At 54.2% G+C, this 27,759-nt stretch overlaps 12 protein-coding genes across 12 annotated transcripts; 6 read left to right on the forward strand and 6 right to left on the reverse strand.

Annotated features, from left to right (window-relative positions):
- Positions 1-143: 143 nt before the first annotated feature.
- INS49_000954 (uncharacterized protein) lies at positions 144-1,112 on the reverse strand (the record flags this gene model as incomplete). The annotated part of the gene is made up of 2 exons (XM_043161788.1): positions 144-844; positions 1,088-1,112. The coding sequence occupies 2 exons, from the start codon at positions 1,110-1,112 to the stop codon at positions 144-146; spliced, it is 726 nt and encodes a 241-aa protein (XP_043030294.1).
- A 16-nt stretch (positions 1,113-1,128) lies between these two features.
- INS49_000955 (uncharacterized protein) lies at positions 1,129-1,656 on the forward strand (the record flags this gene model as incomplete). Its single annotated transcript, XM_043161789.1, has 2 exons — positions 1,129-1,330; positions 1,391-1,656. The coding sequence occupies 2 exons, from the start codon at positions 1,129-1,131 to the stop codon at positions 1,654-1,656; spliced, it is 468 nt and encodes a 155-aa protein (XP_043030295.1).
- Positions 1,657-2,263: 607 nt separating this feature from the next.
- Positions 2,264-2,795, forward strand: INS49_000956 (uncharacterized protein; the record flags this gene model as incomplete). Its single annotated transcript, XM_043161790.1, has 3 exons — positions 2,264-2,354; positions 2,449-2,592; positions 2,668-2,795. The coding sequence occupies 3 exons, from the start codon at positions 2,264-2,266 to the stop codon at positions 2,793-2,795; spliced, it is 363 nt and encodes a 120-aa protein (XP_043030296.1).
- A 609-nt stretch (positions 2,796-3,404) lies between these two features.
- On the reverse strand, positions 3,405-3,908 carry INS49_000957 (uncharacterized protein; the record flags this gene model as incomplete). Its single annotated transcript, XM_043161791.1, has 4 exons — positions 3,405-3,495; positions 3,562-3,744; positions 3,831-3,850; positions 3,906-3,908. The coding sequence occupies 4 exons, from the start codon at positions 3,906-3,908 to the stop codon at positions 3,405-3,407; spliced, it is 297 nt and encodes a 98-aa protein (XP_043030297.1).
- Positions 3,909-4,375: 467 nt separating this feature from the next.
- On the forward strand, positions 4,376-5,743 carry INS49_000958 (uncharacterized protein; the record flags this gene model as incomplete). The annotated part of the gene is made up of 1 exon (XM_043161792.1): positions 4,376-5,743. One exon carries the CDS (start codon positions 4,376-4,378, stop codon positions 5,741-5,743), a length of 1,368 nt encoding a protein of 455 aa, XP_043030298.1.
- A 455-nt stretch (positions 5,744-6,198) lies between these two features.
- Positions 6,199-8,730, reverse strand: INS49_000959 (uncharacterized protein; the record flags this gene model as incomplete). The annotated part of the gene is made up of 1 exon (XM_043161793.1): positions 6,199-8,730. The coding sequence occupies one exon, from the start codon at positions 8,728-8,730 to the stop codon at positions 6,199-6,201; it is 2,532 nt and encodes an 843-aa protein (XP_043030299.1).
- A 2,713-nt stretch (positions 8,731-11,443) lies between these two features.
- INS49_000960 (uncharacterized protein) lies at positions 11,444-13,110 on the forward strand (the record flags this gene model as incomplete). Its single annotated transcript, XM_043161794.1, has 4 exons — positions 11,444-11,534; positions 11,647-11,898; positions 11,958-12,424; positions 12,475-13,110. 4 exons carry the CDS (start codon positions 11,444-11,446, stop codon positions 13,108-13,110), a joined length of 1,446 nt encoding a protein of 481 aa, XP_043030300.1.
- Positions 13,111-14,650: 1,540 nt separating this feature from the next.
- On the reverse strand, positions 14,651-16,481 carry INS49_000961 (uncharacterized protein; the record flags this gene model as incomplete). The annotated part of the gene is made up of 3 exons (XM_043161795.1): positions 14,651-15,646; positions 15,712-16,281; positions 16,437-16,481. The coding sequence occupies 3 exons, from the start codon at positions 16,479-16,481 to the stop codon at positions 14,651-14,653; spliced, it is 1,611 nt and encodes a 536-aa protein (XP_043030301.1).
- A 742-nt stretch (positions 16,482-17,223) lies between these two features.
- On the forward strand, positions 17,224-18,493 carry INS49_000962 (uncharacterized protein; the record flags this gene model as incomplete). The annotated part of the gene is made up of 2 exons (XM_043161796.1): positions 17,224-17,535; positions 17,594-18,493. 2 exons carry the CDS (start codon positions 17,224-17,226, stop codon positions 18,491-18,493), a joined length of 1,212 nt encoding a protein of 403 aa, XP_043030302.1.
- A 2,575-nt stretch (positions 18,494-21,068) lies between these two features.
- On the forward strand, positions 21,069-23,293 carry INS49_000963 (uncharacterized protein; the record flags this gene model as incomplete). Its single annotated transcript, XM_043161797.1, has 4 exons — positions 21,069-21,163; positions 21,489-21,937; positions 22,000-22,848; positions 22,953-23,293. The coding sequence occupies 4 exons, from the start codon at positions 21,069-21,071 to the stop codon at positions 23,291-23,293; spliced, it is 1,734 nt and encodes a 577-aa protein (XP_043030303.1).
- Positions 23,294-23,806: 513 nt separating this feature from the next.
- INS49_000964 (uncharacterized protein) lies at positions 23,807-25,428 on the reverse strand (the record flags this gene model as incomplete). Its single annotated transcript, XM_043161798.1, has 5 exons — positions 23,807-23,903; positions 23,974-24,182; positions 24,248-24,360; positions 24,820-25,048; positions 25,132-25,428. The coding sequence occupies 5 exons, from the start codon at positions 25,426-25,428 to the stop codon at positions 23,807-23,809; spliced, it is 945 nt and encodes a 314-aa protein (XP_043030304.1).
- Positions 25,429-25,910: 482 nt separating this feature from the next.
- On the reverse strand, positions 25,911-27,042 carry INS49_000965 (uncharacterized protein; the record flags this gene model as incomplete). Its single annotated transcript, XM_043161799.1, has 6 exons — positions 25,911-26,044; positions 26,109-26,286; positions 26,346-26,462; positions 26,525-26,554; positions 26,610-26,740; positions 26,832-27,042. The coding sequence occupies 6 exons, from the start codon at positions 27,040-27,042 to the stop codon at positions 25,911-25,913; spliced, it is 801 nt and encodes a 266-aa protein (XP_043030305.1).
- Between the last annotated feature and the right edge of the window lie 717 nt (positions 27,043-27,759).

The raw sequence follows: 27,759 nt of genomic DNA on the forward strand, positions 1-27,759 counted from the left end.
ATATCTGGGAATCTTGTGACCTTGAAAAGTTTGAATTTGTGTCTGGAGCTATGTAAGTTAATTCACATCAGAAGCAACTGTCATTGCGACTGTTCCAGTCTATATTATATGCGGCTCATCTAACTTGGCTCAGGAGACGACAATTACAAATGCTTCCTCATGCGACCCAAACTCAACCTCCGGGAGTAGACCTTGTCTTCCTGCGCTGAGACAGGCGCCTTGGCCTCCTTGCTGCAACGTCTGTCCCGCTTGATGCGCAGGATGTAAATCCTGTGGGGTCGGTGGGTAGACTCCTCCCAACGGTCGTTCTTGCGTCTTGGGGGGGGGGGTGCGTGAGCCGTAGAGTACAGGCCGTGTTGCTTCTGCTGTGGTGTATTGTAGCCAACTTGCTGGGCTTGGGAGAAGCCAGTCGGCTCGGGTGCAGCTCTGGGAGTAAACATAGGCTTAGCTAATGGTGGCAGGGGGCTGCCTCCTCTTTGTTCGTATGGACCTTGGGCGCGGCTCGGTGTATTCTGAACGCTTGACCCGGGGTAATATGCGTTGTTCCCCTTGACAGCCCCGCGCCCGCGCTGCGTGAAAGTGTGCTTATTGAAGTCGTTGTTGCGAGCCTCGGATTGCTTCGCCCTGAAGCCGTCAGATGCAGTCAGGATCAAGTGCCGGTATTTGTCGTAAAGAACGGTAGCCTTCTCGACTTCTTGAAAATGGCACTGTCGCAGCTGCACTGCTCTTCCATTCTTTCCTTCCGCGTCGAAATGTGCTAGCGATGCGGCGATGGAGAACGCATTGCGAATCTGCCTCCCGTTCCAGCGGCCGAGCTCCTCGGTATGGCTCTTCCAGTGGTCCTCTGCAAATGGAGCACTTTATAAAGTCGGAACTTGATAGCATTGAACAGGATGTTCAGAAGCAGATAATGGGAGGGTACTTATGATATAATTACTCACCAAATGGAACACATGATGATGGTGGAGAATTATCATACGTCCCTGTATCGTGTGGCCATCGAAGCATTATACAAGAGAAGTGAGCATCCACTGCTTGCTTCCGGGGGTACCACGCTGACATCCCTGGACAGGTCTACAGCCCGTACCTGCTGTTGCAGTGTTCCAGCCCATGGTACAGCATCGTACTATGGTCGTCCCTACCGAGCGACTCATCGAGCTCATGGAGATCCAGCCCCTCTCTCCTTACCAAGATCGTGATGATGTCCTCCGCAAAGGCCGCACTATGTCGCCAGTCTTCCTCGGCCGTGGTCGTTACATCCTCGCAACGCCTCAGTTCCAGCAGTTCTTATCCGCCCCAACTTCCGGGGTCCTCCTCGTCGATGGCCATTGTCAGGATGAGTGCGATGGCAAGGTTTGACCCATCTCCGTCTTCTGCGCCTCGCTCGCAGCGACGCTGGCAAATAATCCGGCGATCATGGTCTTACACTTCTTCGTCGGGCAGCACAGCCTTTTCGACGACCCGGTGAGAGGCCCAGGCGGCCTAATGCGCAGCCTCATTTACCAAGTGCTTTTGTACCCAAACCAGCCATCGGCTTGTCTCGACCAGTTCGGTGACCAAGCAGTGCAGGATATCGCCGACGGCGATATTGGAACCCTGTGCTGGCTGTTTCGGGAGCTTTTGAAGCGAGTTGTGAATGTGAAAACGATACTATGATGAGTGTACTGGTAGGGAAGTCGGAGTGGGCGATGGCTCAGGATATTGGAAACTCTGCTCCTCCCCAAGACACGTACTGGCACGAGGGGCCTAGATATTAATACGAGGGAGATGGCTGTCCAGAAGATATTCGGGCTGCCCAAAGTGATCCTTACGAATCTTGCACATGCATTTGATGCTGTAGTATATTTTGCTTTGGGGTTACCTGTGGCACTATACAAACAACTGGCAGTCAACGTAGGGCCGGCCCGCTTGTCAAGGAGGCCCGGAGGCCGTGGAGGCAGTGTCGCATAGCCATGCCGTCTCATCAAAAAGTAAGGCGCTCTTTAGTAACACATTCTCGTCTTCATTACTACCTCCCACTTGATTGTTTAAGGAACCTACACAAAAGTCTCAACACCATCGTAAGGTTGAGGTCGATTATTTCAAGTTGACCACTTATTTCGAGCTGGCGAGCCTGTGAACGATCAGTCTCACAGTCGCAGAACATTGACAGGCACAACAACAAACAGAAGCAGCCCTTACAAAAAGAAAGGAACACACATACGCACTTTCACTAATCATGCATTTCCCAACCACTTCACTTATCGCAGTCTCTGCCACGGCCATGGCTTTGCTCATAAGCCCCGTCCTCGCCCTACCACCTCGGTTCGACAGGACAGAGGACTGGTGCTGTTGCAACGACGGCTGCAGGACACGTTCGCTTCTCTGCTGTAAACGTCTGTGTCCATGTGGAGGATTCAGCAAACAGAACAAGGCAAAGCGTTGGTACTGACTTTGGACAAACTACAGACGACCTGTCACTGGTCACCACCTCTGTACCAGACGCGGTCCCATCCACTGTCCGGGAAACTACTTCAAAACAGCCCACGGCTTGCTGCGGTGCCGAGTGCGGCAACAGGCTCTGCGGCAACCGGCTCAATAGGTGCTGTCAAGGTCAGCATTCTCATCAGGAATAGAACTCCGTGTTGACGCTACATAATTGCTGATTTTTCTTATCTGGTCTTATAGCAATCACCTCTGTTTCAGTTGCTGCGTCGACGTCAACAACTGCGACTGCGACTGCGACTGCGACTTCCGGCACAGGCGGCATGGCCACTTTCGTCGGCTTCTTGATCGAATTCCTGAACGCAGTTTGATCCGAAGACTCTGCTTCGTGGGAAGATTAGCGTGCCTGGATATTACTCGGTGTCTGATCCAGTTGGACGTGGGGCCATGTTTTGGTCGTGGAGAGCTTGGATAAGTGCAACACCGTGGCGAAGCGAGCACTCTGAGCAGCAGAACATTCAGGAATACAGGAAGATCGGATTACAGTACTCCATCGCAACGGCCTGAAACAACTCAATCGCATGTGTCAATTCTGACATCACAACGCTGTTCATAATACAATCTGTTGAGACCGAAGGACAGCCGACAGGGAACCATAGCGCGAGTATAGACTAACAGATTGTCCTTGGAATTCCCGATTCTTCACCTTGACCAGGGAAGTGTACAAGGAGCATAAGATGCTATGGGTTAGGAGCTGGAAGAAAATCTCTCTGGCCTACACAACAGTCACAGGATGTGTCTGATGTTTGTCATTTCTTGAGATGTTTACACCTCAGCGAATCCGACAAGGTCACAGCTCCGCTCTGGACAGAGCATCTGGATGAAGGTTCACAGCAAGCCTGTTGTGATGACTCGCATTGGTTCCTTTCTGGGTGGGTTGAATTCAGCACCCAGGTCTCCAAATATTGTACACTTGACCCCTATTTCGTCTGCACCTCTGAAGACGCACTCAGTGCTGCAGCTGATCCTGCATTCTGGCCCTTCTCGTGCTCCCTTATTTGCTTGGTCCAGCTGGATTCGAGTCAGTACTCCGTGGCTCCGATCTGCCTGATGGATTATTTCTTTGGGAAAACGTACTATCGGCTTGGGTAGAATCGGCCTGGTTCTGGCATCTTGTGTCTGAATTCGCGGTCCGCGCTGAGCCTCCAGGTGAGGGCTGTGAATCCCAAAATCAAGGCTCCGAAGACCGCAGTGTTGACCTTCCAGTTAGACGGCTGGGCATACCAGCCACCAGCTGGTGACCAGACGTGCTTGGGATAGCTATCGGGTAAACTGTCAGTTCGCATGGTCGCATGGGCAGAGACGGGTGTCGTCGAATCGAAGGGGGTTGTGCGTGGGCTACTAACGGAACTCTGGGACCACCACCCTGCCAGTATGTTAGCATGAATCGATTGAGGAAGAGTCCGCCTGGGAGTGCTTACCATTGTGACTTGTCTCTTCGTCAATGGGAAATGATGGGTTGTTGCGGGGGATGGTGATGTCTGCGGGCGACGAGAGCTTGACTTGAGGTCAGTCAATCGGCTGGTCGCGGATTGGCTGGACATCAGTCAACGCTTGGTTTCTCTGCCGGCCGGGAGAGCGAACGGGCATTGGGCAGTCCATCCGTGGGCAATTATGTCAGCGAAAACTCGACGCAGTGGGCAGCTAACAGTGGCAGGGGTGCATCCAGAGCTCACACGAGCGCCATGCGCAGACGTCTTTGATAGTGCGTCTGAGCTCACCATTTTTTTCGCAACGGCTGCTCGCTCTGCTCCACGCGACGCCCATCCACACGACCACCACCACCTCCACGACCTCCCATGACGACAACCCCCTCCGCGTCCCTTGTCCAAGTAAAGGTGCTGTATCCCAATTGAGTGGCCTGGGAGCACAGCCTGCACATTTTCTCCCCATGAAGAGGTTAAGGCTGGAAAAATGGTCCGGGCACCTGCTCACAGCTCGCCCGGGGGTCGCATCAAGAAGCCTCTCGTCACAGCATCGAGTACAATTCTCTAGACCGAACCAGCTCACCTCTTCACCAAGATGCCAGTCGACAGCCGCAGCAAGAGACATCGAGGCCGAGATCAGGCAGGGGCAACCCGAGCCGAGCGAGCCTATTTCCTCAGACCAATTCTCAAAGGCTGCAGCGGATGAACCGCCGCTGTGGCCTTCAATATCCGGCCAAGAACCTATAGGGCCGGTGCCCTCTCCCCTACCCCGGGATGCCTCCAAGTCCGCCAAGCTGGCCGCTCTCCATGCTCGGTTGTCTCTCTCCGACAGGATCCCCATCCAGACCCTCGCGCGCACCCTCGTCGACGCCTCCGCCGACCCAGCGCCGCTGTTCAACAACTCAAACCTCGCCTTCCTGGGCCAAACGCTTATCAGCTACCATACCTCCGAACTCCTCATGTGCCGTTTCCCCAGGCTACCAATGCAGATCCTACATTCAGCCATGAAGACATACGGTGGCGACAAGACCCTCTACCATGTCGCGCGGTCTTGGGGCGTTGAGAATGCTGCCGCCCCGGGCGCGGAGGTCGACCCTGGGTTGTTGCAGTTCTCGCTGGACAAGGAGAGGTCGTTCAACACCAAGTGGGGCTTCGCGAGAGCCGAGACTGTATGGGGCCCAACGAAGAATCAAAGGTTCAGGAAGGGTATCTCGAGCAGCGTTGTTCACGACGACGACTTTGGCGACATGTTTAAGGGCATGAGGGACACGGAGCCAGACCAAGAGAAACAGGTCGAGCCGAGTGATGATGAGGCAGATATCGACCTTCCCGTGGAGCGGCAGTTGACCCTGGGCGACGCGAACGAGAAAATGAACAAGGCATATAACATCCACGGGACGTTTGTGCGCGCTGTGGTGGGGGCCATCTACACGTACTGCGGGAGGGAAACCGCGCGGTCGTTCATCAAGGCGCACATACTCTCGCGGCATTTCGACCTGCAAAAGCTATTCTCCTTCTCGCAACCCACAAGAGAGCTGTCCCGCCTTTGCGCGAGGGAGGAGTTCGACCCCCCAGTGGCGAGGCTGCTGTCCGAGACCGGACGTCTCTCCAGGACGCCGGTGTTCGTGGTCGGAATCTTTAGCGGGAACGACAAGCTGGGAGAGGGGGCGGCCGCTTCCCTGCACCAGGCCCGTCTCAAGGCTGCGATGAACGCGCTCAAGGCGTGGTATCTGTACAGCCCTGGCGAGGACGTCCGGGTGCCGAGTGACGCGCTGGTGGAGGGTGCCAAGCCCTGGGAGCCCGTGTATGTGGATATCGGCGAGGTGGTATGAGATAGTCGGATGATGTGGTCAAGCCAAAGAAAATCTCAGGTCAATATTGGGCAGGTCGGGCGGCATCAGCGGCGCATTATAGACTCGGCGAGTGTACGAAGAGCTTATGATGATGACCAGAGACCCCTGGGGGATGGCCCAGGTGTGGTTCGTGGGCGCTCGCCTCTCACTCCCCCGGGAGTTGTATATTCTGTTTTTAAAATAAAAACGCCGAAATCAAGAACAAGAGTACTGGAGGGCCCAACTTCTCCAACCGCCACAAATCCAAACTGTACAGCACCATGCGCAACCCAGCTACCATCATGTAGCAAATCGGACAAATAGCCAGCAGTGATCAAGACGGAAGTGGCCGTGTTGACGCTCTATGTGATATTACTACTATACTGCTGGGGTATCTTCTACATCTTGTGGTAGGCCTCCGCCTGACCATTATAAATCATTCGCGCCCCTTCAGCTCAGCTGAAATGATCGCCCTCGCCCAACTTGCCATCAACCCCCAACTGTACCCTGCGCCTCCTCCTCTCGGACTTCTCCTTGCCCTCCCTCTCAAGTCTCATCTTCTTCCGCCTCTCATACACCGCCCTGACCGTCTTGCGTATCTTCTCCCTTCCCTCGTCATAGTTCGCTTTGGCCAGCTTAACAACCTTGTCAATCTGCTCCGGAGTATACACAAAGTTCCATGTGCTCAAATAATCGCTAGTTCCAGGGTCTACGCCCCCAACTTTGTCGTTCTTAAGAAAGGGCAGGTAGACCACCGCGATACCTGCGTCTGGCTCCTGAAGATGCCAAGCTGTACTATCATCCAGCGCCTTGGAGGGTGGCGGCGGCTCAGAGGAGCGTTCTTGAGTGGTGCCAACCCACACTGTGCAGTAGCCCAGCTCTCCGGATTCGGCCTCTCCCTTTTCGAACTTGTGCGTACCCTCCGCTTCCTCCGGCTTGACGCCAGCTTCACGGCGGCGGGCAGCCTGGTCGGCCTTCGCTTGGTCGAGCCTGGCCGATGCCTCCTTGGTCGACGCGGCTTCGGCCTCGCTCAGTTCCTTCGCGACTCGCTTGTCCGGCTCGGTGGCTTTGGGCCAGCCCACGCCGATGGGCCAGCCCTTGATCCCACGCTGCCGTGCGTACCCGTCTGCGACTGACAGCCAGTCGTCTGTCCTGACGTCCGCAGAGGCATCGAACGCGATGAGGATATCGACATTGCGGCCAGGTCGCAGGAGAGGGTAAATCGGCAAGTTATTCGACATCCCGGCATCCATCAGCTGCAAGTACTCGTTCTTGTAGATGCTTGTGGGCGTCGTGCGCGGGAGCTGGCCCTCCATACCATACGTGAAATTTGGCAGCATGGCAGGGTCGATGGGGTGGACTTTGCTCAGATCGTCGTTGTGACCCGAGATCATCTCGTCAATCGTGGAGAAGCCCGTCAGGCTCCGCACCAGGGGACGGACCTCGCGATAGTAGTGGCTGAGGGTTGCACAGAAGGCGCTGCCGAATATACCCAGCAAGAGCGGCATGCGAGCTTCGGGTAGATGGAAGTCCTCTTCTGGAGGAATATCTCGGCCGTTCGCGAACTTCCGTCCCAGGGCCCAGGTTGGGATGCCGGCGGAGAACTCTTCACAGAACGCCTCGTAGGGAGTAATCTCAAACCATTGGAACCATGCTTCCTTGGCAGCCTTTTCCTTCTCTTGTTCAGTAGGATGACGGTTTTCATCGGCCGCACCGGTAGCGCTCGGGATCTCATGGCGGACTGCCGTGTAGATTGGGAGCGGATTTTGCCCGTATTTGATGTTCTGCCTCTGGTTCGACAGCTTGAAGTCTCTGGCATCAACACCAAGCTCACCCTTGGGGACGAGTAGCCTCGCAGCCAGAAGCGTCCCGTACACGTCGACAAGGCCGAAGTCTGCGTTGGGGTCTCCCCTGAGCTTCTCAACGAGGCCGCTCAGTAGGTATCTGTTGGTGGGCGCCGATGCCAGCGACGAGAAAGCTACCGGCGGGTAGGCAATGTGGACCCCGATTCTCGCCTTGAGGTGATCCAGGACGCGGCTTAGACTGCCTTGCGAGAAACTCGAGTGGAACAAAGCTTGGAGCCAGCATGAGCCACTCACACCAGAGGTGTAGGTAACGCAGTCAAAGAGGCCGTCCTCTCCTGTTGCTATCATGCTTCCAGTGCCTGCGACCAGAGCTCGCAGGCCGCCGCCCGAGCCGCACACTGCGATAGTAGGCACGTCATCCTCGTGGACTTCCTTTTCCTCTAGACCCAGATACTTCGCCAGCGCCACCGTGACGATCTTCTTCCTACGAGCCAAGAACTCCTTCTCCTCGTCGCACAGCTCGTTTGACACGCGGACCTTTGCAGAATAACGGATCTCGGGATTAATCTCAGGGTCATGCGCTTCCTTCCAGATCTCATCGGCCAAAGACCCAGGGGCCATGGACAGCTCACCCTGAAGTTTCCGAATGTATCCTGGGATGAATTTCGACCACTCGGGTAGCAGGAAGTCGATAACCTTGTCCGAGACTGCGCGCCATTCCTGATCCGTAATTACGCTGAAATTCTGGAAGGCCGTGGTGAAGTCGTACCAAGCCCCAGAGGCTTCACTTTGGGCCACCTGGTCTCCCTGCTTGACATCCTCTGGTGGGCTCTCCTTGGGGAGTGAGTCGTCGCCGTGTGTGGTGGCTTGTCTTGCCTGGTTGGCCGATGGCTGCAGCTCCTGATAGACATCTGATGGGTAGAGGGACCAGATCAGCACGGTGGCGATGAAAATTGTGGCGGGCAAGGTGCGCTTCGATTTACGTTGCTTGGTGTCGGAAGAGAAGAAGCCATGTCGGAGTTGTTGGTGCTGGTGAGGGCTGGCGTGTTGACGCGCAGCGGTTGCCCTTTTGGCAGCCCATTGATGCAGCCTGGTCGGATCTAACTGACGGCGATGGATAGATTGGCAGGTGCGGACAGCCTGAAACGAAGCCCTGGGTATGGCCTGTCGAGAGAACCTCATTGCGTCGTGGGCGTGAAGTCAAAATACGTCGCCCAGGTGAGGGAATTAGATTGTCGGCCAGGTGAGTGTTCCCATAAGCCACGCGTGAATGATCATATCAGTCAGATAGATACCTGGGTACGACGGGCCAGGCCCAAGGTTGAGGGGATTTGCGTATCAATTGGCTGGTCTCAGTACGCATGGACGTTGTAGATACATGAGCTCAAATGTATGAATTGATGCTGCTGATCCGTGCTAAATACGGCTGAGGAAGGGCATCGCGAAAGGGTGAGGTGAGTGTGATATCATCTACTTTTTTTGGTGGCGGGAAACAGGTTCGCGGAGCACTAACGCCTAGAAGCTTCCTCCCGCTCCAAGCTGGCGCCGCCATGCCAAACCTTGCGCGAGGCTTCTTCCAACGCCTTGAGGCGGGTTTGCTTCTGCGGACGACTTGGCAAAAGACTGTGTACCTGCAAATTTCCACTGGAATGCGTTGATGACGGTTAGATTTCCTCTCTCAACGCCTACTAGGTCCCTAGGTAGGCATTGCAGTGATGAGCCTCGCTCCCTTTTTAACATCGAGGTGGCTGGGGGCAGTACCATGGGGTGTACCTAACCCAACCGTCCGACCCTATAATCTTGTTCCCGCGAATTCAAGCATATGGCGTCCAATGCCATGTGCAGCACCCCCGGAAGTTTTCCACAGGCCTAGAATCTGCAGATGGGTCACACCCGGGCAAGCCGCAAGAGTGAGTGCTTGGGTCTCTTCGCCGGCTGCGGGTTGAGATCCGGAAGTTTAGATGGGATCTGTAGCCGGTCAAACCCCAGATGGAGGTGTGCAAAGTAACATGGAGAGGCTACATGGCTTGGAGTGATGACTTCACCAACTCAAGGGAGTCATGCGATGCTCAGTGACGAACTCGACGACAGGTACAGATACAGACACGACACGCTGCTGCTGCGGCTGCTGTTGTGGACAGCGAACCATCTGATCTACCTGGATGTATACTCAGAAGCTTTGCCGTGACATTGCAAAGATGGGTTGAGTTTGTGCGCCACGAGGATCGCCGCGAGGATCTCACAATGTTTGGTGTTTTACGAGAGAAAGAACAGACGATTCCACGTGTTGCCCCATTGACTCTTGCCGTTGGGTTCGTGTCAGGACCGAACAGCGCCGACGGCAGACAGAGTTCGGGGCGACAAACGGGCTGGAGATGAAATGCTTCAATGAAGACGGCCTGATGTGGATCGGCGCTGCACGAAACGGCATCCTAATCAGAGGCGTGGAGCCAATTGAGAGCACCATCTGAGATTGGACCCCCTGCCCGTCACTCTGGTCGTGGCACAACCCCTGCCTCCTCCCCTAGTGCTGGCAAGTGAACCGACCTTAAACGAACGGTTGACCCTCTGGGGGTCCCCGTCCTAGCTCCACCTTCCACCAGATTGCCCATCAGCCGGAGCCCAGCTCTTCGCTCCTCCCTCCCTCTGTGAATCTGTGACAGGCTCTTGGCCGAGCTGCTGCTTCTGCCACATCCACCACAACTGCCACGCTCACCCACCCGTACCTGCCTGCACCTGGGCTGTCCTGCACCCAGCACCTGCACCTGCACCTGCACGGAGCAAGCACGAGCCCCCTTTTCCACAGCTCCCCGCACGGACCAACTGTCACCCGGTGGGAAGTACCCTTTTGCCCAAATTTCCTACAGCCCCTTTGCAATCACCTCAACCTTCTCCCAAATCTGCCCATTCTCCGTGCCGTGCAGAACTTCCCACGACACGACAATTCTCCTTCATCTTCTCATCTCGTCCTATTTCATAGTATTCTTTTTTGACGCCAACGGCCATCGCTCTCTCCTCCCCTTCACGAAGGCCTTTTCCCACCGCGCACCACTCGCCCCGACCCAACTCGTCCAGAGCTGCGTGTCCCTTCCTGGTACGTCCATTTCCCCATCCTCACTGGCTCCCCTCCCTCCCTCGTCAATGCGTCGTAGAAGGGCAGCCCGTCTCTCCTGCTCCTGCCCTGCTTCTGGCTCCTGCCTCATCTGCAACTGGACAAGCGCATTGCCCTCCATCTTGCTTGATTTGGCTCCTATCTATGCACGCCTCACGGGACTCGCCCATTGACGTCCTTTCCGAATTGCCCGGCAAATACTGGGCGGCTCGGTCATTGGGCGCCCAGCTCCCTACTCCTGACGACGCGGATGCTAACAGTCGTCCTCCCCGACCACAGTCACTCGTTCCTTCCCTCATTTTCCGACCTCGGCCAATTTTACATTCACAATGGGTAAGCGCAAACAAACTCCTGCCTCGAACAGTGATAGCAGTCGCGGGAGCAATGCAAGAATCAATTCTGGACTCGGAGCGACGACCAAACTCATCCCAACCACCTCAACTCCCGGCGCGTCGAATCCCTAGCCACTGCGATTCCGTCGACCAACCATCCTACCTCCATCAGCGGCAGTCCTCTGTGCAACATCATTGGGCTTGTCTCTGAAATGCCATTGTGGTCGATCGGGACTCGGGACCGAGACAGGGCAGCCAGCAAATGCACTGCCAAATCACCATGCCTTTCGACCTGATCCATCCGAATAAAACACGGTCACGCAGTGTTCAACTGGACAATGTCGTCACAACCAGCAGAAGAACACCGGCATCTCCACCGCCGGCAATTGCCACCAGGTCCAGCAGCCTTGCTCACCGCGAAAACGAGAGGCCACCTCCCAGCTATCGCAGCATGTTGGATGTCGAAACTCCTCCGAAAATCGCCCCATTGAGAGCCATGGAGCTGGGCGAGCTCCAGCGCGAGATCTTGCCGCTGTCTGAGTGTCAGGCTCCTTGATTCTGCACTGGCTCCTAACAACTGCTTTTCCTTGTTGCTCTGAGGCTCGCGTCACAGTCCCAATCATGGAATTATTAACTGACATAATTCGTGTGCAGCTTCCAACGGCGCCCCTGTCACCACCCCTCCCGAGCTTCCTATCGGCAAGCCCTCCTCTCCCATTGCGGATCTGGGTCAAGCGGAATATGAGCAGAGTCCTAACCTCAGACCTACAGTCTCATCTGGCGTGATTGAGAACAAGAACATTGTCCGCAGAAAGCTGACGGGCTACGTTGGCTTTGCCAACCTTCCCAACCAATGGCACCGCAAGAGTGTTCGCAAGGGTTTCAACTTCAACGTTATGGTTGTTGGTCAGTACTTACCCAAATCCTGCCACATTTTAGTCCATCACTTCTAACAAAAAATTCAGGCGAGTCTGGTCTCGGAAAGTCTACCCTTGTCAACACTCTGTTCAACACCTCCCTGTACCCTCCCAAGGAGCGCAAGGGGCCAAGTCTCGACATTCTCCCCAAGACTGTCACCATCCAGTCTATCAGCGCAGATATTGAGGAAGCAGGTGTTCGTCTGCGTCTGACCGTTGTCGATACCCCTGGCTTCGGTGACTTTGTCAACAACGACGAGTCCTGGCGGCCAATCACGGATAACATCGAGCAGCGCTTCGATGCTTACCTGGATGCCGAGAACAAAGTCAACCGGATGAACATCGTGGACAACCGCATCCACGCATGTGTCTTCTTCATTCAGCCAACCGGCCACTCGCTGAAGCCTCTCGACATTGAGGTTATGAAGCGTCTCCACACTAAGGTCAACCTGATTCCCGTCATTGCCAAGTCCGATACTCTGACAGATGAGGAGATCACTGCTTTCAAGGCGAGAGTAAGTTTCCAAGATTCGCTTCCTCGACCCAGATCCTAACAATTCGACAGGTCCTAGCAGACATCAAGCACCACAACGTGCAGATATTTGAAGGCCCTCGTTACGAGCTCGATGACGAGGAGACCATCGCCGAGAACAACGAGATAATGTCCAAGGTTCCTTTTGCTGTCGTTGGTGCCACCGGTGAGATCACAAACGCCGACGGGCGCAAGGTGCGCGGTCGTGAGTACCCATGGGGTGCCATCGAGGTCGACAATGAGGAACACTGCGACTTCGTCAAGCTCCGCCAGATGCTCATCCGGACACACATGGAAGAGCTCAAGGAGCACACCAACAACCTTCTCTACGAGAACTACCGAACGGACAAGCTCATCCAGATGGGTGTCTCGCAAGACCCAAGCGTCTTCAAGGAGGTTAACCCAGCCGTCAAGCAGGAGGAGGAGCGTTCCCTCCACGAACAGAAGCTCGCAAAGATGGAGGCCGAGATGAAGATGGTCTTCCAACAAAAGGTCGCCGAGAAAGAGTCCAAGCTGAAGCAGAGTGAAGAGGAGCTGTACGCCAGGCACCGAGAAATGAAGGAGCAGCTGGAGCGCCAAAGGCTGGAGCTCGAGGAGAAGAAGTCGAGAGTCGAGAGCGGGCGGCCAATCGAAAAGGAAGGCAAGAGGAAGGGGTTCTCCCTCCGATAAGCCTCGACTCCCTGAGCGCCTTTCTTCCACGATCCACGCCTGCATACGCCTTATGCCCATGCACTACCAGCCTGCCGCTTGTTTCCAATTTCGTCTTCACTGTCACCATTTTAATCACGTCCTATCTAATCCTCGAAAAGTCCTCCATGGTACAGCTAATCGAAACGGTCCCTCGGAGCGTGGCAAAAATGGCACCTCGACCAAGACCAGGATTACCTACTTTGGAGAAAGAAGGCGTGTCGCATTTGAGCGGCTCTCTTCGACCCTGCCCGGGCTTCCTGCACCCCTCTGCAATATACACCATGGGTTGGTGGAGGACCTTGAGCTTGGGTCTTTGCGATTCCCAAAACAGCCTAGAGTACATTTTCACCCCCGATCGAACCAGGAGTTGGTTTGGCAATGCACGGCTTCCTGGTGCGAGCGTACGCACAGCGCTGGCTTTTTCTTCTTCGCAACTCACGTGTCGGCTCGACATTTCGAAATACGACTTTCTATAATTTATGACGGACGTTGAGACCCCTTCTTGCCACAGGGGACCAGTCCACTTTCGCTGGTAGCCCACGACCAACACTTCGGGGAACTTCCTTCTTTCTTCTCGGCGAGGCGTCTCTACGTCCCCTCAGAAGTTCTGGCAGCGGGTCGTGGGATGTGCGACGACGTGTGACGGAGAGCAGTGGCTGTGATACCTAATCATGGAGGATGAGGCCGGTTAGGTGGACGGTTGAGCCGTGGGCGTAGATGTCTTGTGGATGCATCTAGTATCTCAAAGACCGGTTTTTTTGTTTGGAATCTGGGATCGCATTTGACGGCTTTACTCTACTAACATACCCCCTCATGCCCCTGATTCTCCTAAGCACGTCTTTCTTCCTTTTATTTTTCCCCGGCCCGCTTAGTGTCGAGTACTACTGTATTTTCCTTGTCGTCGCCCTGCAGCTCTTCTCTAGTTTAGTGGTTCTGATCAGAAAATGATGGATTTCCATCACATACTTGTGCGATCCTCCTCGTGACGAGCAATGACTACCTCTACACCCGAGTGCAGACACACATGACAACTGAGCGACTCAATTGGCCCCATCTCCGTCAAGCTCCTGGTGCCGATAATCCAACGGCGGGGCCATATCTCTATAAACAGATGCGAATCTTGAGATTGATGTCTTAATCCGCAGAGGCATGTAATGGCTGGGGGTGGAGCTCCCACGTGCGGCAAAACTGCATGCCATCAGCGGAATTGAGCAGGAAAATTTGTCCTGGCAGCAAGATTATTGTGGAGGACCGCCCGTACCTCGTATCGACAAAGGGCAACAAAGCGAATCCTGCCTGAAAAGAGCGAGATTTATGAAGTGTGTTACAATTGCCTGTGTTTGTACATCTCGTCTATGTCTAGCCGTCCGACATATAAATACCCGCCTTGGACATTATATACGAGGCAGGTTACTGAGCAATCCACCACATCATGATTGCCCCTTGAATACTCATAGTCACTAGTCATCCTATGCCACATCGCACCAAGCGGGTATCGGAAGGCTTGCCAGATTTCATATCATCTCCGGCGCAGATACCAGTTGAATGCCAGCTGCATGACGTGCGGTGGGAACGGCGTCGGCACCTCGGCGTACTTCTGTCGTGCCACGGGATGTCGCAAGTACACGGCCGCGCAGATGTTCTGGTTGACCTCAAGGTACCGTGGGATGAAGGCGAAGGCGCCCATGAAGCGCCGCGGCTCCCAGGGCGTGAGGTACGGCTTGGAGAGGTCTTCCGGGTTGTCCTCCCACTCCTTGAGCAGCTTGTTCATCCGCGAGACCTCCTCGCCCGACATGACGTAGTCTGCGCCCTTCTTCGCCGCGGGCCTCTTCTTCCCCTCCTGCTGCTCCGGCCCCTCTTGCTGAGTCTCTTCCGTAGCCTTGGCGACCTCGTCGGCGGTAAACGCGCCCGACTCCTCCGCTTTCTTGGCCACTGTGGGGTCGGCGATGGCCAGGTCGCGGAGCATGGCGTTGACTTCGTCAATAACCGTCTGGTCGGATGCGACCTCCGCCTCGCCGCCCGCGCGGCCGGCTTTTGCGAGCGCCGCGCGGGACATTTTGATGAAGTTGCGGAACTTGCGCTTCTTCTTGACCTTCAATTCGCCCTTTTGTTGCTCTAGGATGTCCTTGGCTTGCTTCGACAGGAATCTCAGCACACGGGGGATACTGCCTGGTGCGTTGGGCTGGATCTCGGCAGAATCTGCGCCCTCTCGTTTTGCCTCCTCTTTTGCGAGCCTTGCCTCAAATGCATCGAGATTTGGTAATTTATTCCCGGGTGCGACTTGGTCGGCTTCACCTTCACCGGCCTCATCTTCGCCCTCCGCGGCAGCCTCCTCACCCTCACCTTCACCCTCCTCTTCGGCCGCCGCCTCTTCTGTCGATGCGGCAGCTTTGCGGCTCTTCTTGGGGGCCTTGGGCGGTGGCGGTGGCTTCTTCTTGCCAGTCGCCAGAAGAACGAACTCGGGATTGACTTGGAACATGTCACCGGGGTTGAGGAGGTAGCTTGGGTGCGTCATCTACATAGTTCAAGATTAGTAGGCAGCATTCGACGAAGGGGTCAGCAGGCCTGCTCGGCACATACAACTTGGCCGTTGATTTTGACCGCACCGTGAATAACGAACTGCCTCGCTTGTCGTGTACTGCTGGCAAACAAAGCCCTGAAGATGGCCATATCGATCCTCCTCTCCAGCGGGGCGTAGGCCATGTTCATGTATGGTGTCTGGCCGCTGAACTGTTGCAGGTTTGTCTCTTTCCGCGAGAGATCCTTACCCTCCACGGGATGGACCAGATCCAGGTCGGGCTGCGATTGGAAGCCGGGCTTAGCCCTGTTACTGACAATCTGGCCGCGCTCATGCCAGGGCGTAACATCCTCAAAGCTGGGCTTGTCCTTGCCGGAGCCTCTGCCCGCGGCCTGCTCGGAGCCATCGTTGTGGGCCATGTAGAGAGGGTCCATGTTGACGACGGATAGCATGCGGCGGTTGAACATGCGCTCCCACTTGCGCTCCTTGATGTGCTCGCCGTGGTAGGCGCGGGTCAGTGCCTTGGCGTTCCATTTCTGCTGGAAGAAGGTCCTGGAGATGTAGTTGGGTATTTTTCGCTCAACCCTGGACAGGTTGTAGAGGTTGTACTTGTTCCATGTCTGGCGGACTTTCTACATGGCGGAGGAGCACTGGTCAGCCGGGCTGGAGGGGGTACAAAGACGGAGGGGCAGGAGGATATGGGCCATGACGAGGCACGCCGTCGGTGCGTGGAATATCATCGCGGAAACGAGACACAAGACGAGATGGAGCCTGGTGCAGTGCTTACCCCCCGTCTCAAACTGTGGAACTTTAATGTCCTTCTCAACTTCATTCTGGTCCGCGGAGGGGTTCGAGCGGCACAGACTGGACTCGATATACAAGAAGGCAAGGGATTCGAGTCGAGTTGGCCGGGTCCGTGACGATGTCAGGTTAGGACAGTGGACAATGAATGAATGAATGAATGGGGCTCGAACTCTGCCGTTTGGCCTCTCTCCCTATGCAGTCGCGACTCTCCAAAATTTTAGGACGTGCGGCTGCTCTCGCTCTCTGGCCCAGCACACTAACCCGTTGGGGCGACAAGCTCTGGAGCTCCACACAATGGGACCGTAGATGGCTGCAGGGCCGCCCTCGCGCGCGGGCTGGACTGTGGGGTACCCAGGTACATGCACCAAACCCTGGCTGCTGTGCTCGAGTCTGCTGGCTTTTTATCACAGCTCTTATCGGCGCAGAAAAGTTCAGCGGTCGGCGTTGGATCGACCTTCTTTCTTTTCCCATCATCCCCATCCTCCAGGGCAGTCTGATTACTTGCGCTGTTCTGAAACCAATCGCCACCCTCTCCTCTACAGCTACCAAGGGCACACTGTGCAGCCCCGAGTCCCTCGCCGTAACATTATCTCCCTTTTGGTGGCCAACCATTGTGCACTGTACCCCACTACCGCAGGACTCACCTCGGCGGAGAGTCACACTCTGCTCGCACCGCCCGCCACCTTCCACAGCCTCCGTTCAATTGCCCCAGCATTGAACACTCCGATTCCCCCTCTCACCTTGCCATTCAATAATTCACTACAGAAGAAATGGCCGACCCAACCACCCAAGCTGAGGCGACCCAGCCCGAAGTGTCTGCCCCCGTCGCAGAGGCACGCACCGACGCTGCTCCCGCTGTCGAGACCACTAAAGACGAGCCTATCGAGGCTAATCAGACCAAGGAGGCTGCGACAGCTGAGAAAAATGGAGACACTTCCAAGGAGGACGATGCCGTCAAGGAGGACAATGACGCCAATGCTCACAAGACCAGAGCGCACGGCCGCCACCACGACAGCAACAAGCGCAAATTTGACCCTTCCGTTCTGTCTGTTACGGATGACCCTCACCTGATCCGTGTCCAGGTACAAGCACAATCCCGAGACACTGAGGCTATATGCGCTCTTGCTAACAACTACTCAGGTCGAGTTCTACTTCGGAGACAACAACCTTCCCCAGGACAAATACATGTGGAATCTGACTGGAGGATTCGACAACAAACCTGTCCCTCTCAAGACGATCTGCTCCTTCGGTCGCATGCACCGTTTCCAGCCCTACGAGGCTGTCGTCAAGGCTCTGAATGACAGCCAGTTCCTGGTCATCTCTGGCGAAGAGGGCAACGAGACAGTCTCTCGCAAGGTCCCCTACAAGTCCTCCAAGCCCGGCGATAAGTTTCCAGTCTCGGTCTACGTCAAGGGCTTTGGCGACGAGCAGCCGTCTACCCAGTTCGACATTGAGGCCTTCTTCGCGAAGTTCGGTCCAGTTAATGCCATTCGACTTCGCCGAGATGATGACCATCTTTTCAAGGGTTCCGTCTTTGCTGAGTTCGATACTGAGGAGCAGGCCAAGGCTTTCTTGGCCCTTGACCCCGCGCCCAAGTACGAGGGACGTGATCTGAAGATCATGTCTAAGCGGGCATACGTTGACGAGAAATCCAAGTTGATCGAGGAAGGCAAGCTCGAGCCCAGCAAGAGCAAAGCTCCCCGGACCTTCTGGGAGGGCCAGGACCTCGGCCGTGGTCGCGGAGGAGACCGCTTCAAGGGCGACAAGGATGACTGGAAGGCCCGCAAGGATCACGACCGCAGGAACAACAACCGAGGTGGTAGAGGTGGGCGTGGGCGTGGGCGTGGAGGCCGTGGTCGTGGAGGTCGCGATTTCGACCGCAACAACAGGCGTGATCGGGACGAGGCTGCAGGAGACCGCAAGGACGCCACTGAGGGCGACAAGTCTAGCGAGCCCAATGGCAAGCGCTCTCGCGAGGATGATGGCGGCGCCGCCCAGGAGCCCCCAGCCAAGAAGGTCGACACCAAGGCGGAGGCTTGAAGGAGTCTTGGATTAGGATTTGGACAGGACGAGCTGTCCGCTTCCTGAGTGATACCCGGATCGATATCTTCGGCATTTGGAACAGTTTCCTTCGCACTCCCAGGACTGCGAACTCAAAACGGTGGAGAGGGTCGGCGTTTTATGGTCGGTTGCTTTGGGTCATTGTTCATCAGGTTGGATGTGTGTATTCCCCTCGAACGATCACAATCCAGACCTCGTCATTGATGATTGAGATGGTTTTCAATATGCGTGATAGCCACTGGAAGGCAACTTGGGTGCATCATACAAGTGTCTGCATAGACAGGCTACCATGAGCATGCTTTCTCACAGAATAAAAGAAATCCAGTAAACTTCAGCCTCCAGAACGGTTCCAAGTGAATGTTGTAGTGCAAATTGACAACCGCTCTACATGTAAGAGCAGCTTTTCAGTCCAAGATAAGCTACAGGATCAGGCATTCCTTCTGCTGCAGCCAATAAATGTGTGTACTGGGAACACTTCCGACAAATATGTCCAGCTCCAGATTTTCTTAAAGATTGGAGCCTTTGTGAAGTAATCTCTATGCAGAATTTTAAGTAATTTTGTCACCAATCGTCTCGTCCAACCAAAAGCTAAATGTTCACATTGTGTGACGTGTTTCCATCACAAGTTATGTCACTCTTGAGACGAAAGCTGAGCTAAAAAGATGGGCAGCTCTGTCGGGCATCTGAGTATCTCACGACCACCCTCCCCACCTATAGGCATACCAGTCGAACTGATCAAGGAGATGACACTTGCCTACTAAAAATCTCACCTGTGGTGACTCATCCCGGTGTTGCTCAACAAGGTTGTGGGGTCTTAGCTTTGTCGTCCTGTACCCTGCCGGGCACAGTACTTGCCATTCTCTATCTCTTCGTCATATTTTCGTGGCTAGCCGAAGGTGATGTCGATTCACTCAGCAACTCATTTAGTGTCAAGCCATTCCATTGCTTATTTAGGGGCCCCCACGACAATAGTCTCCATCACTTATGGGCACCCGGAGATTCTGCAGAAGAAGCAGGCTGGAAAGATCTTCACGAGCCCGTTCTCCTTGGATCTTGTAGACGATATTGTGGACAAGCTTTTAGTTTCCTAGGGCTGGGCCAGAGGCGAAGGCAGAACAAGTCGACATTTTGACAAGGGGTAAAGTGCGATTGCAGGCAATGTCAAAAGTTCAACTGTAGAAGCCAAGAGTGTGAGCCACTTCCAGATATCTCAGAATTTATGTGCCAGATACATGTGCTACTGGGAGTCATTTAGATACGGTCTGAGGCAAGTACCAAGAATCCTGCCCTTTGCCGTTGGCCGTAGTGGCCATCTCTGATCCAAACTCTTCTCCTTCGCTATCAGCTGTAGCGGCCGTCTGAGATCTAGTCTTCCTCATAAACATAGTCGCTAATGAGAATAAAGCCTAAGGTAGGCAGTGGAGTGATTGAAACGAAAGGATGTTAATAGGTTTTCTTGCATTTCAAGAGGCGGCACAAGTTCCAGTCCCAGTCCCTCCTAGACTTTTTGCAACACAGGTCAGAGTTCCAACCTGCACGCACAGGCAACGCAGCTTCCCTGAGATTTCTCCTAAAATTACTCCAACACAACAAACAAGACACAAACCCCTTTGCAACACCCACAAAGACCCCATTCGCTTTCAAACCCGCCAGTCCACACGTCAGTTAGGGCTCGCGCTCCGCCTCGCGTTCAGCATATACGCGTCGTCTCGAGAAGACCGGCGCCCCGAAACAGGCACTTAGTGACGCCGCATTCTATAAGGATTTCGCTAAAGACCTGGCGAAATTTGCGCGCCTAAACGCGATTGAGCGGTGGGGCGAGTCGAAGCTTGTGGAGCTTGAGGGAAAGGGAAAGATCTCTCTGGTGGCCCTCGTGTCCCCTTCTGACAGCTGGGTGCTTCTGGAACTGTGGGAGGACCTCTTCATACGTATTTGAATGGGCCGGCGTGGAATTAGCTACTCGCTTCCAACGGTGGTATTCACCCACATAAAACGGAAAATTAAGAATCAAATCCTTAAGTCCGAACCAAATACTTCAAAAGATGAAAGATGAAATCGAAAGCAAGTCTGCTCACTACAGTATGACAAAGCACTTGAGTACGTTGAGAAACGGCCGTCTTCGGCTATGCTGTGCCATGTTACACATGGCAATCCCGGACACAATGTGACTGACCTCTTGAACGGAGTCTTGAGACACTAGTTGCTTCCAACGGCGACTAGTATTTGTCTCCGGTCCTGAAGTCCATGCCCCATCTGTCCCGCTGCTTAGAAACCGGGTGCGCTTTCGGCACGCGGCCAAGGCCGACACCGAGTGTCCCAGTCTCCATTACGAGGTGGGTGACAAAACTAGGCGTCTCATTTGTTGCAGAGCCGGTCCTTCACCCTAGCGGTGAGATCTGCGCCTAGTTTACCCACCTCGTGTGGTTTTCCTTAGTCGTAAGTGAAGAGAAATTGTGCGAATCGGCACCGAAGATTGTGGATCCCGGCAGTCGGCAGGAGACCGCTCGTGGGTGCGCTCTCATTTTGAGGCTGCGCCAACAGCAGTCTTTGTTCAATGCTCTTTCCCCTTTTCTTCCAGCTAGGAGGAGGCTACGATGACTATGTGAACTTCACCTGGAAGTTGCGCGCTTTCATGTCCGGTCCAACTTTGTAAATAAGGCAGTTAGTTACATCGACAAAGCCTACCTCGGCGCATCATTTGCTCCATTCAGCATACACTGTCTCGACAGTTTGCATCCACAAAAATTTGGTCATAAAGAGCACTAGACGACTTTCCACCGAATATTTCGTCTTCTGTTCTCCCAAGCTCAATGAAGGACGCCAACGAAACAGGGGCTGGCCCTTCGTCTTCGCCGTCATGGACACCTACGAACAATGAGACAGAGGCACAAGACTTTGGAAACTTGAGACATGGAAATCAAGATCGGGGTCGCTTGCGACGCGAATCACCAGATGTGGACGCTGGGGACATCAGACGCGATGACGACGAGATCGAGGTGGAGAAGCCAGGCTCGCCTACAGATGATGATTTTTCGAGCTCCTCAGGGTCCATCTCTGAACACGAGATCCGTTCCGGACGACCGAGTGACTCTGGCCGTCCCGAGGTAGCAAGAACAGTCAGCCATGTCCGCGATGGGATCGAGAGCCGACACGATGTCGAGGCTGCGCTCCCACTTGAGAAGCAGCCAACTCCGAGGCACCTAGCAGACCCAAACCTCGTAACCTGGAATACCGAGGACCCGGAGAACCCCAAGACTTGGGAAACGGGTCAGAAGTGGGCCGCTGTCTTTGTGGTGTCGACGTTCACGTTGATCAGCCCCGTATCATCCACCATGACAGCACCAGCATTAGGCTCCATTGCCAGCGAATTGAACATTACAAATGAGTTTGAGAAGCAACTTTCACTCTCGATCTTCGTCCTCGGTAAGAAGTAGTTTCGAGATTAGAGGGCACTTGAAAATATCAGTAACTAACATACGATCTAGCATACGCAATCGGTCCTCTCCTTCTCGGTCCTCTGAGTGAGCTGTACGGCCGCGTCATCGTCCTTCAGCTTGCTAACCTCTTCTACCTCTTCTTCAACCTCGGATGTGGCCTGTGCCACACTAAGGTGCAGCTGATAGTATTCCGGTTCCTTGCTGGGTTCGGCGGGTCTGCTCCCCTCGCGATCGGCGGTGGGATCCTTTCAGACTTGTTTACAGCCGAGGAGCGAGGGAGAGCCATGAGTATCTACAGCCTCGCACCTCTTCTTGGGCCAGCCATTGGCCCCATCGCGGGAGCATTTATATCCGAGAACACATCTTGGCGCTGGATTTTCTACGCCACAACTATAGCTGACGCCTTGATACAATGTGCAGGGCTCTTCCTTCTTAGGGAGACCTACACTCCGGTTCTGCTGCGTTGGCGCAAGGAAAAGCTCATCAAAGAGACAGGAAACACGGACCTACACACTGACTTCGACGACCCGGACAAGACCGTTTCCAGAACGTTGGCCACGGCTTTTGTGAGGCCCTTTCGCATGCTGTTCACTCAGCCAATTATCCAGGTCCTTGCCATTTACATGATGTTCCTTTACGGGCTGATGTATCTCATCTTGTCTACATTCCCAGGCCTCTGGGCATCATACGGGATGAGCACTGGAATTGGTGGGCTGAACTACATAGCACTTGGGCTCGGGTTCTTCCTTGGAGCCCAGATCTGCGCTCCCTTTCAGGACCGTATCTATGCCCGTCTAAAAAAGCACTACAACGTGTCCGTGGGGCGCCCGGAGTTCCGTATTCCCATGATGGTACCTGGGGCTATTATGATGCCTGTCGGCCTCGTTATATACGGCTGTTAGTACCATTCTTCTCCTGCTACACATCCCCGATCTTTTTACTTTGGAATGTTCCAGAATGTATCACTTTGGGATCCGTAGCAGGTGACTAACAGGTACTAGGGACTGCTCAGTATCGGGTTCATTGGATCGGACCTGATGTAGGTGTTGTCATATTGTCCATGGGGGTCATCGTTGGCTTTCAGGCTATCCAGGGTTTTCTGGTGGATTCTTACACCAGGTACGCTGCGAGCGCCGTTGCAGCAGCCACAGTACTTCGCAGTCTCGCTGGTTTTGGGTTCCCGCTCTTCGCCCCCAGCTTATATGCCAGGCTGGACTATGGCTGGGGAAACACTATGCTTGCTTTCATCGGTGTTGTGATCGGTTGGCCCGGCCCAATCTTGTTGTGGAAATACGGGCAGAAGTTGAGGGAGAAATCTACCTTTGCGGCAGGGCCAAGATGATGGTTCTATAGACTGTGACGATGTTAATAAAAGATTCAGTGAACACGATATGACACAAGCAACTCGTACAAAGCTTGAGATCACGAATTTTGAGTGTATTAAGCAATGTGTCCTTTGGGGGCACGTGTATCTATCCATGTCTGCAATCCATAAGCCAGACACCCCTTCACTGTGAACAACCACTCCCCTCCATGCCGTGTACGCCGCCAGCAGCAATGTAGGAACAGCTTCCCACAGCCCCTAGAGCGGTAGAGTTCTGCGTCGGCTGGAGCGAAATATTCTTCATTTCAATGTTATAACATGGATGCCTGTTTGAACACGAAACTGATGCCGTGCGGTTACTGTTGGAGGAGTCGAGCCAGCCGGTGAAGTTGACATAAGCGATATTCGAGATCAGCATATTCGAGGTACCAGCGAATGAGCCTATTCAGATACCCATTGTCAGATTTCTAGTGCTTCTAGGCTGAAAGAGACACCACTGGCAGGTCAAAAAATCAATTGAACAAAGCATCATTACGAACCATTGTTGCCGGAGTTCTCGCTGATCGAAGGGCCAGCGGCTGCACCCTCGACGTAGAAGTTCTCGAAGAGAATGTTCTGTACAACTCCCCTACAGTTAAGGCAGTTTCAGCGCCCGTATCTTGGCACAACTCCACAAGCATGAGCGGGATTTCACTTACCACCCTCCGCCTCTTGGCAAGTAGTCGCTCTCGTATGAATCTTGTGGGACCAGCTCCCCAACCCACGTCTTGATGTAAGCGGAATTGTGCATGTCGTCATTGTAGGTCAGTATGCTAGCATCCTTTACGACAACGTTCACCACTGAACTATCTTCGAGATACTGGCCAAGGCTTCCGATTGCGACACCATTGCCTCCGTGTACAGTTATCTATGGAGAGAACAGTATGTCAGCGGAGCAGGAATCTGGGATCTGTCGCTTGATGGGAGGCGTACATTCTGGATGAAAATATTGTATGACCGCGGTTTAATCGCAATAGCGTCGTCTCCGCCTTGATAGACAAAGTTTGTAAGTCTGATGTTGTAGGCGTCCATAGTATCGAATCCATCTGTATGTAAAGTTCAAGTCAGCCTATCACGTTCGTGTGTAATGTAACTCAAGGGCTGAACTTATTTTGCACCCAATTATTTCCCTAAGTAGAGTTCGTGTTAGTGCATTCCGCAAGAGTCTATTCCAAAAGGTGCCACACCCGAGGGTACTCCCGTGAGCATATTCAATTTTCCGCCTTGCCGCACGAGAGAGTATGTGTCACAAGTATTGAATGGTGGTGACGCGTGCTCCACGGTGGGCAGCAGAGCTTATAATTCTGGCATGGGAGATTCGGGGCAAAAAAGATAACTCACGAATGCAGCATCAAGAGCCGTATTGTTTACATAAATGTCGTCGAACCACATCGACGTCCCATTCATTATATTGACGGACCACAGTGGGCTTTGAATCACAGAGACTTCGTGTTGTGTTTAGCGTGATTACGACGTACGGTCTGTATGTGGTATATTTAACTCACAGTGCTCAACGAGAACGTCAGAGACATTCCAGAAAACGAAAGGCATTGGTCTTCCAGGCTGTGTTTGACCCGCCTCGGCAGTGTACCACGTGTTTCCACTGCCGTTGATCTTGCCTGTTCCGTAGCCATTGATATGTATTCTCTCCCCAGAAATGATAAACCCTGCCGCGTGGTTCTGGAAGGCTATTGGGTATGAATTTGAGCGCCAGTAGTCCAGGTCGTCCGAGAACTACATGCCATGTAAGTTGTGAGCACAACTCGTTTTGAAAGTCTAGAAAAATGCTTTCACAAAGAGCGATAGCTGGTACCTACCAACCACGTTCCTCTCCAGTCAATGGTGACGTCGTAGATTACAGGGTTCAATTTGGTTGCAATGTGAAAAGTCGCGTTTTCGGGGAAGACCACTGTCCCGCCATTGTTGCAAGCTTCAAAAGCCTCCAAAATCTGGGGGACGTCGTCCTTGTTATCTCCATTTGGAATGAGCGTGCATGTCTTTCCTGAGTCTGCTGGGCTGCGAGGAGAGGCCATGGGCGCGAAAGCATCTGCCGCTAGTATTGCGGAGCTGAGGCCGGAGAGACTCAGCAGGACGGTGCTCAATAGGCACATCATGTTGGCAACTGTAGAAGAGAGGTGACTGCGCCGGTGGATATCGCAGACCCATTCACTTTGGAGGAGATTGGATTCATATTTGTATAATTGTCAAATGTACTATGACGGCATTCACCTTGAGGTGTGCCGAAACAACCGTTCAGCTATCCCGAGCTGCACCCACCTGAGGCTCACTTCAAGTCTATGGACACAATTAGGCTCGTAATTGAATAGCTAACTAAATTTCTGGACTGTCATGATTGGAGGCAAAACTTTAGGGGCCACGAAATGAAGTCGTGAGTTGAGTAAGGTGCCAGGGGTCCGTCTCCGGATCTACATGATTGTTCGCGTGAGGATGCGGGGAAGCAGTGGAGGTCAGGAAAAGCTTTACAGTAGAGTTCTCGCTACGATGCCAGCCGAGAAAGCTTCTCCGTCCCCGGACGAACGCTATGCTTTGACTCGATCGTCCCAGCCCCCCGTTCAATGACATGCTGATCCTTGTCCTACCTATGTTCGAACCGCGGCGCGCGCTTCTCCAAAAATGCAGACATCCCTTCCTTGCAGTCATAAGTGCTGAAGGTCGCGTAGTACAACGCCTTCTCGTGAATCATACCGGCCTCAAGATGCGAGTTCTCGGCTGAGAGTCGCGCGATTTGATCAGCAAGCGTCTCTGTCGTCAGCACTAGGTTGGGCGTTCTCACCTGTCAAGATGGCCTGCTTCGCAGACGCGACGACAGTTGCGGATAAGGCTGCCACCCGCCTGGCAAGCTTGATTGCTTCTTCCTCGACCTGTTCCTTTGGAAACACCTTGTTGACAAGACCAAGACGCTGAAGCTCAGCGGCAGTGACCGACTCACCCGTCAGGATGAGTTCCATAGCCTACGTGGCCATGTGAGTCAAGAGCGCAAGACAGGAGGGGAGCGAGTGTGGGAACCTACCCTGTGCTTTCCCAGTGCTCGGGCAAACCTCTGGGTCCCTCCACCACCCGGAATGGTCCCGATGGTTATCTCTGGGAGTCCGAATTTGGCACCTTCTTCGGCGTAAATGATATCACACTGGGCCCATCAGCTGTCAGCTTGGTCTCTTGCGCCACCGAAACATCTTTATGGTCACTTACGGCCAAGGCGATTTCACAACCGCCTCCCAGCTGTCCACTAGTTAGTAACTATGTCAAGTATTGTTGAACAGGCAAGGTTACTGACCGCGAAGCCAGCCACAGCGGCGACAGAAGGTTTCGAGAAGCGGGCAAAGGCATCGGTGAGATCCTTGAGGAAGTTTCTCTGGTGTGCCTCGGCGGTTGAGATGTGAACCAGCTCCTTGAGGTCAACGCCGGCTGCTCGTCAATCGATGGTCAGCTTGTCTGGCCCATCTCTGGTCGTGTCGTCAGAATTACTCGCCAGAGAAGGGGCCGCCACCGGGGCTACCAGTGACGACCAGCGCGCGAACATCCTTTCGTGCGTCCAGGTAACCCAACGCTGCAACCATGGTATCGATCATGGTCTGGGTGAGGGCGTTGCGTTTCTGTGGGCGACTCAGTTGCACAACCGCCACGCCGTCGTCATCGGCCAGCACCTTGATGTGCTCTGTCGAGAGGTCGACGATATCTTGCATCAGATTTCCAGCCATGTTCATCATAGGGCAGTGATTTGTCAGGGCAAAATTTGAAATTCGGATTTCAGCTGGGCAAAGGGTTGCCCTTTTCAACAAAGCACTGGTGCGCAGGAATGGCAGGAACTGTTGTGCAGTTTCAGAAAGAGGTATGCTGGTCCGAGTGCAACGGGGCGAAGGACCCCGGGCGCACATGTGAGTCCAGCTCGATGTGCAGGGCGCAGTGTCCGCATCCGAGTGAGGGCCAGCATAATTGCCTAGTTGAGCATGTGGTATACGTGGTATCTCTGCTCTGCTTTTCCCCAGCGCGGGCAATGGGGGCAGCACGGCGACGCATAGCGATGCTGGCTTGCATATGCGCAGAGGGTGCCGGCATATTTGTTGCGTCAACATACATGGCAGCATACATTTCGGTGCTCGATAGACTCATGATTGTCGCATCGTGGCAGGTTATTATCAATCAGATAGGGACATTGAATCAGGCAGGAGCAAGTTAAGCACGGGTGGGGAGGGCGCTACCTGGCGCTACCCTGTCTCCTGTGTGCCACCCTGGGCGCTGGCAGGCTCGAGGCAGGCTGGCTGGGCCCAACGCTGGCCAAAAGCTTATTTGACAACTGGACAGGTTAAACCCGTATCAGAGCCTGACAGCGAAGATCACATCCGACGGCACCAGGCACTTGCAGGGGCCTGCCTGCGAGCCTGGACGCCCTCCAACTTCCGCAGTTGCTGGATCCGGATCTTGGC

Source organism: Diaporthe citri (genome assembly GCF_014595645.1).
Source record: "Diaporthe citri strain NFHF-8-4 chromosome Unknown scaffold_1, whole genome shotgun sequence".
Classification (NCBI taxonomy): Eukaryota; Fungi; Ascomycota; class Sordariomycetes; order Diaporthales; family Diaporthaceae; genus Diaporthe; species Diaporthe citri.